The sequence below is a fragment of the Garra rufa genome, chromosome 7 (genome assembly GCF_049309525.1).
Source record: "Garra rufa chromosome 7, GarRuf1.0, whole genome shotgun sequence".
NCBI classification, from domain to species: domain Eukaryota; kingdom Metazoa; phylum Chordata; class Actinopteri; order Cypriniformes; family Cyprinidae; genus Garra; species Garra rufa.
Genome location: NC_133367.1, coordinates 29,608,832 through 29,616,385, shown reverse-complemented (window position 1 = coordinate 29,616,385; position 7,554 = coordinate 29,608,832). Strand labels below are relative to the sequence as shown.

General features: G+C 39.8%; 1 protein-coding gene across 1 annotated transcript in view; it reads right to left on the bottom strand.

Annotated features, from left to right (window-relative positions):
- Positions 1 to 74: 74 nt before the first annotated feature.
- unc13a (unc-13 homolog A (C. elegans)) overlaps positions 75 to 7,554 on the bottom strand; it is a 161,789-nt gene continuing 154,309 nt past the window's right edge. Inside the window, exons 40-42 of the mRNA XM_073843831.1 lie at positions 4,510 to 4,602; positions 3,094 to 3,253; positions 75 to 3,008 (exon numbers count right to left, since the gene is read on the bottom strand). Coding sequence (XP_073699932.1) covers positions 2,720 to 3,008; positions 3,094 to 3,253; positions 4,510 to 4,602 — 542 coding nt within the window. The 3' untranslated portion in view covers positions 75 to 2,719. The remainder of the gene's footprint in view (positions 3,009 to 3,093; positions 3,254 to 4,509; positions 4,603 to 7,554) is intronic.

Sequence of the window (7,554 nt, the reverse complement as noted above, 5' to 3'; positions counted from 1 at the left end):
GCATTTTTTTTTAACCATTTATTGGAAGTAGAAACACACCAAGGCTGGCATCTGTTTTACCTCCATCCCCGATAAGAACGATCATATTAAAAAAAAAAAAAAATTAGAAACATCTTTGTATAAAAAAATCTCTCATGCTAGTAACTCTGTACCACTACACATCAGTAATACATATTTATATATTCACAAGCCTTCCAAAAATAGAAAATAATACCCAAATATCAAAATAAATGACAAATCAAGAGAAAAATCAAGACGATAATTGAATATCACATCAAAGAGACATGCTGGCACAAAGAAGAATCTTTCCCAACATGCACTGCTTCTTATATACAGGCAAGGAGTCGCTGTTTGGGGTGTTATTGGGAACCGTGTGCGCTTGTGTCCGCGAGTGCTTTGTCTACATGCTCACGACTGTATCCTGTAACATTATTATTCACAGACAGCAACACACAGCTTTAACATTTAAAATCCTATTTTCCAAATTAAAGTATTTTCTTGCTACAGATTCTGTTTTCCACTCTGCACTCAATTTAACATTCATTAACGCCATTTCCTGCAGAAGCCCAGTGTTCAATAATAACGGTGAACTTAAAAAGATTCAGTCTGTAAAACAAAACAACAGCGAAGTTCGCAGCTTGTAAACAATCCAAGGCCGTTGATCACTGATGACTTCGATAAAACAGATGCATAGACTATTTAAGAAATAATAAAAATAGCTGTAGCGCAAGGTGCTTAACTGCTAAATTCAATAAGCGACTCTATCTAGATCATTTCACCTCTGTAGATCCATAGCACGGCTAGTTTCTGTCAGTCACGGTTTAGCTCAGTACAGCAGGGAATGAATGAATGGATATACAGAGTTCAATCCACATTATAGAGCATCTCTCTTGTGCTTTTCTAATATGGTGGATGGTTCGGCAGGATTCATCAGCGGTTACTATGGCAACTCTATAGGAGCGATTCTCAATGGCTGTGATTCTATTGAGGTGTGAAACCAGTCAGTGAAGAAAAAGGTCCCATTTTGCATGGAACAATCTTCTGGAGCGGTATGCCATTTAAACGTGACGTTATAAAGTGAAATTTCACTGAAACAGGCAGCTCTGGTGTCTAATACAAGCAGTGTTTGTCAATCTAGACTTGCACATATACATCGTATAAACCGTAATCATGCCGCAAACACTGGATAAACCGCACAGGCACTCGTACTTGAACATTAACAGATTGGAAAACACACAAAGATAGTGGTGTCAAATGATTAATCGCGATTAATTGCATCTGAAATAAACATTTTTGTTTCCTGTGCACTGTGTATATTTATTATGTTAACAAAAACTTGAATTAAAAAAATAAAACATGTATTTTAGATGCGATTAATTGCATCCAAAATGCAAGTTTTTGGTTTACTGAGTACTGTGTATATTTATTATGTGTATATATATATAAAAAACGCAAATAATATGTATATACATAATAAATATACACAGTATACACAATAAATATTACGTAAACAAATACTTGCATTTTGGATGCGAATAATTGCGATTAATTGTGATTAATCGCATCCAAAATACAAGTTTTAGTTTACTGTATACTGTGATATTTATGTATATACAAATGATATATACATATGTGTATACTGTGCATACTTAATGTTATGTAAACAAAAACTTGTATTTTGGATGCGATTAATCGTTTGACGACACTACTAAAGACAGGAGAGGGGTGGCCCTGTGACTAAATCTAAATGTGCGATGCATCTTTACAAAGTCCAAGTATCTTATATTCGTACAATAAGTAGAATTCGTAGGATTTCCTGCAAGTCACGCCCCCTGAAAATAATTTTTTACACATTTCGTACTACATGAAAAAGTGACCACTCTGCTTTCAGAGGTGTATTTGGTTGTAGGTCTGTTTTTCATAATTTTCTTGTGCTTCTAAACGATTGCATAACATTAAAGTCTGACCCATAGGGGGTTTTGGTCCCTATTAAGGAGGTTAAGGGGTGAAATGGTTGTACATAGTGGAGAAACGATACCCTGACATTAAGGCACCCTTTGAAGGGTGCAGGAATGATTGACAAAAGGCCGCACGAAAGGTTTGACATCATTACAGATGTTGTTGAATATGGTACGAAAAAAAAAAAATCATGGCACTATGTAGCACTCTGTCATGTTTACATGCCTTAATCTGGTTTATTTCACAGATGAGTTTGAAAAAAATCGGAATATAAATAAAATATAAATATATTTGTAATATAACTATTGTCATATTATTATTATTATTTTAAATATAATATTTTCTGAATTTATATTTTAAGACCTGTGCAATTGATAGTGATATTTAATGTTTTGCAGATAAATAGATAAACATTTGTTGTATTTAAGTACCTTTTGGCAGGTTTCTGTCTTGGAATATGCATTATAAAAATCAAAGTCATCACAAACATCAAGTATTTAAGAAATACAATATCCTGTGTCTGTTTCGTGTGCCAAATTGTGCTTGTTAAACAAGCCCTTCCTGGCAATTCTAATGGCAGTGCACTGAATACAAATATATAACTGCTTTGTCACGTAAACGGTTGGTCGTTAAAGTGAAGAACTGAGATAAACATGTCTTGTTTTTTTTGTTTTTTTCTATGCGCTAGTGCAACATCTGAACATCGGGGGCAGTGTTTGCGCCATTCAAGTTACCATGCCTCGCTAGCTAATTCCTGGTCTTAGCTCCGCCCCTCCTCAGCAGAGCGCTGGTCAGATTTGAGCTTGACGAATTCTTTCGCAACGTCGTCGTTGTTGCGCTGGGACAGGATTCGCAGTACGGTCAGGCCGGTTTCGTCCATGTGAATGCGTTTACCTAGCGGGAGCCAGCATGCTACGCTACCCCGTGGTGCTACGTCCTTCAGCTGCAGTACCGCCATGCCAACAGTGCGGTCCTCTCGTGCAAAGCAGTAGTCTTTCACGCACACCTGGAGCTCGTAGCACTCCGGACCCACTTCGTTACTCAATGTGCTTTAAAAAAGAAGCAGGATTACTTTTTTTAATTTAGGAACTGTTGTGTAAATGCAAGCTAAAGAAACAAGAGTATGCCACTCACAATGTGAAGGTCTCGTTGTATTTGGGAGCCCAGCTGTTGTTCTTGGACTTGGTGGCGTACTTTCTCTTCTTATCACTGAGATGAGGGCCAATAATGTAGACCTCCACGAAGGGCCGAAAAATTCCAGAGGTCTGCCACCGTAGGTCATTCGCAGCCACCACTAATAGAAAATACATTGAGTTGATCAATTTTCTTAGACTTCCCTTTACTTGCATCCGATTACACTGCAGAAATTAAGCTACTTGAGAGACCATTTTGGGTTCCTTAGATCACCACATTTCAAGAACCCAAAACTGTACATTTAGGGCAGGGGTGTCCAAACTCTGTCCTGGGGGGCCGCTGTCCTGCAGAGTTTAGATCCAACCAGCTCCGAAACACTCATCTAAACCAGCTAATTGAGGTCTAACTAGGCATACTAGAAGCTTCCAGGGAGTGTTCAATTGGCGTTGAAGCTATAAGCAGTACTCAATGGGTCATCTTTGTACCTTATTTATCTACCCATAGGAACACTAAAAAAATTGTCATTGGTTTTCCAGTAACCCTACTGTATTGGAAAAGTTTTAAGCACTTGACAAGGGTTCCTAGAGTCTTGAAGTCTAAAATAATGAACTAGAAATTCTTGAAGGAACTTACAAAATAGAATCCATAAGAACCCGAAAAATTTTCATTGGTTTTCCGGTAACCCTATTGTATTGGAAAGGTATAAGGCACTTTATTCCTAGCGGTTTTCCAGAGAATTCTGCCAATGTGCCATTCTGAGGAACCTCATATACCTAGTGCCTCATATACCATTTAATTTTCACAGGCCCTCCTTGACATTTTCCCTCCAAACATTAGGCTACTTGAGGGATGAAGATTGGTACACAAGTACCCCCTTTTCACCAAGTCAGAGCCTAGTTTCAAATCGGTTATTTGTCTTTCGACGCCTAAAGCCTAAAGCACAAGCTCGGAACCAGAAAAGGGGTTCGTGAATATGTTTTGGTGTAGTAAGTAAGAACCGCTTGCGTCAGGGGCTAGGGGGGCAATTGTGATTTCATTGGTCCCCCTCGGTAGAAATCGCTTTCTGGGGGGAGACATTGAGGATCTTTCAAAAGAATGCCTAGAGCAGGGGTCTCCAAACTCTGCCCTGGAGGGCTGGAGTTTTGCTACAACTTGCCTGAAGATACCTGCTTGGAATTTTCTAGCTTGCCTAGTAAGACCTTGAGATTTGCTTGTTCAGGTGTGTTTAATCAGGGTTGGAGCTAAATTCTGCAGGTCACTGGCCCTCCTGGACTGAGTTTGGAGACCCCTGGCCTAAAGATTATCCAAAGAATTCCACCAGTGAGTTTCACCCTAACTGATGCAACTATTTCCAAAGTTTAAAATCAAGGAGGAATGCAAACAACAGGCTTTAGTTACACATCAAGAAATACGTACCCTTCACTGTGACTTTATGCTCTCCAGTATTTGGATGAGTGAAGATCTCCACATGGATAGAAACCTCTCCAACTGCATCATCAACACCAGTACCTGCAGACAAGACGAGACAAGTCAAGACTCCATATCCGGTCTTGCAGGATACTTTGCATCGGTATGGCTCAATGGAACTTCTAATCACTTCCTTCATGAATTCAGTTACCGCAGAGTCATACAGAGGCAATGCATACTTTAAACTGGTTGGATGACAAAGATGTTTAAACAGCATAATGGTGTTAAACCTGGTTTGAGAGATTACTAATAATGTAAAAAGATTTTCAGATTGGTCTTCCATGTGGGAGCACATATTAAATACAAATTCAGAGCTTATTATTGTATTGGCTCAGTTCAAATTTGAATTTCATTTGCAAAGAATTTTAAATTAGCTAATAGGATATATAATTAAGCTGCTAATTTCTATAATAGCTGTGCTGGGCTGAACAAATTTTACTTTACTTAATTGGGGTGATACATACGAACTTATAAAAATCATATAGTACTGTGCAAGATGCAAATAAGCTCTGAAAATGATTGAACAAGTGATCCTTGCAACACATCTCTAATCTGAATTTGTGAGGCTTGTCCAGGCACAAAATTGGGTACACTTTATTCCAGTGTCTGTGCACTAACAGCTTTTTACAGCTAGCTAGCTTACAAAAATAACAAGCTAGCAATCTCATGACTTCATAAAAATGTTAACAAGCTGCCATGACCTGAAGTAATCGGTGAAATTAGCTCATAATACACAGACAACCAAAATAAAGTAATGCCTCACAGGATTCTTTAGCAACAAAAAGTGTCTACGATACAATGAGAAGTGTGTTTCCTCAGATTATCATGAGTGTACCATCTGCACACATGCAGTGGGGTCACACTTCATTTCTGGTGTTTCATGAAGGTTTTATAACCATGATGGGGAGGGGGAGAGCAGTCCCATTGGTCCAGTCAAGACAAGGAGAACATTTGATATTGTCCTTCACTTGGTTTTAAATGCAGGCAGGTACATGCGGAAAACCACTTCCATTCCCACACATCTCCATTCACACTCATGGAAAGTGCTGAGTTCCTTGGCCTGAGCTACTTGAATGGTTGTACTTTGTGAGATAATTGTGCTACCCGTTGTTACCAAAACACAACACGGAATAAGCAACTTGGAAAATAAAATACTGATGCGATGTAAGTCTTCACTGCTTTACTAGCAATAAGAGGAGCAGAAAAGAATGGGAGGATGTCTGTGGACGAATAAAACATCCTGAAGACCAGCGTCTCTGGTTCTCTCCACTTTAGCCCTGATGCCTTTAAGGATTTTACTAGATCACAGCTACTGAAAGAGCTTACAAACAGCAGAGACAAGAAATGGTAGATGGCATCCTGGTAGGATGTAAACATGCTGATACTTGGCATGACGCTGCAGCCACTGAAGGAGTTTCTCAGCGCAGATTTCACTCGATATCTGGGGGCGTTTAGACTCCTTGTGGAGAAAAAATCGATGGTATGCATTTGGATTAATCCTATGCTTACAGTGCACAGCATAAATGAGTACACCCCCTCTTAATATATATACAAGATGTATTTTCTTAATGATCACTAATATAATTCATGGAAAGCTGGCAATATTTAAATGTATTAAACATATACTTAATAAAAACAACAAAATATATGCCAATATTTCCTGTAATGTTAGTAAATTAGCCAATTTTGTTTAAATAATGGATTGCAGAAATGAGTACACCCTATATGTAATTCAGCAAATGTATAATATTCTAGTCTCCGCCATTGCCGGTCCCAAGCCCAGATGAAAAAGGAGGAGGGTTGAGCGTGGGGCTAGCAACCCAACCTCATAAAACCTTTAACTGCTACAGAAACGTCAAAAAGAGAAACAGAGACTAACTTCCTGGAAGATGAAGGGCCTCCAACAATCCGGAGACTTATGACGCTAGATGGTGAAAGCCGAAAGGAAACCATCAAGCCGAATAACCTTCTTTCGACCAGTAGAACACGCATAGGCACATGGAATGTCAGGACCATGTACGAGACAGGAAAGACAGCGCAGGTAGCTGCCGAGATGGAAAAGAACAACCTGATCATCCTGGGCATCAGTGAAACCAGGTGGACACAAGTTGGACAGAGGAAACTGATGACAGGAGAGCTGTTGCTGTATTCTGGGCATGAAGATAGTAATGCACCCCATACGCAAGGAGTAGGCCTCATGTTGTCCAAACAAGCACAGAGAGCACTGACTGGATGGGAGTAGATGGTCCTAGGATCATCACAGCATCCTTCAGGACCAAACACAAGAAGATAAAATTCAACGTCATCCAGATTTACGCTCCAACTAACGAATCTGATGAAGAAGATAAAGACCAGTTCTACAACAGACTGCAGAAAATAGTAGAGACATTTCGAGCCAGAGACATCGTCCTCCTTATGGGAGACTTCAATGCCAAGATTGGGCCCGACAATACAGGATATGAACAAGTCATGGGGATCCATGGACTGGGAGTGATGAACGCTAATGGAGAGAGATTAGCGGAACTGTGTGCGGTTAACAAACTGGTCATCGGTGGTAGCATCTTCCCTCATAAGCGGATTCACAAAAGCACCTGGGTATCTCCGGACAGCCTGACAGAGAACCAGATTGACCATATCTGCATGAGCAAGAAGTTTAGAAGATCCCTTCAGGATGTTAGAGTTAGAAGAGGAGCAGATGTGGGCTCGGACCACCACCTAGTAGTAGCCAGCATGCAGCTGAAGTTGAAGAAGAACTGGAAGGAAACAACAGAGAGTAGAGAGAAGTATGACGTCAGCCGTCTAAAGATCCCAAGTGTCAGGGAAGAGTTTGGAATTCAGTTGAAGAATAGGTTTGAGGTGCTACAAAAACTGCAAAATGAAGAGGGAGGAAGTAGTGTGCAGACCAGTTGGAGGGTAATAAAAGAGACACTGAAAACAACCTGTCAAGAGGTGGTCGGAATGAAGAAACATCACCACAAAGAGTGGATCACAACT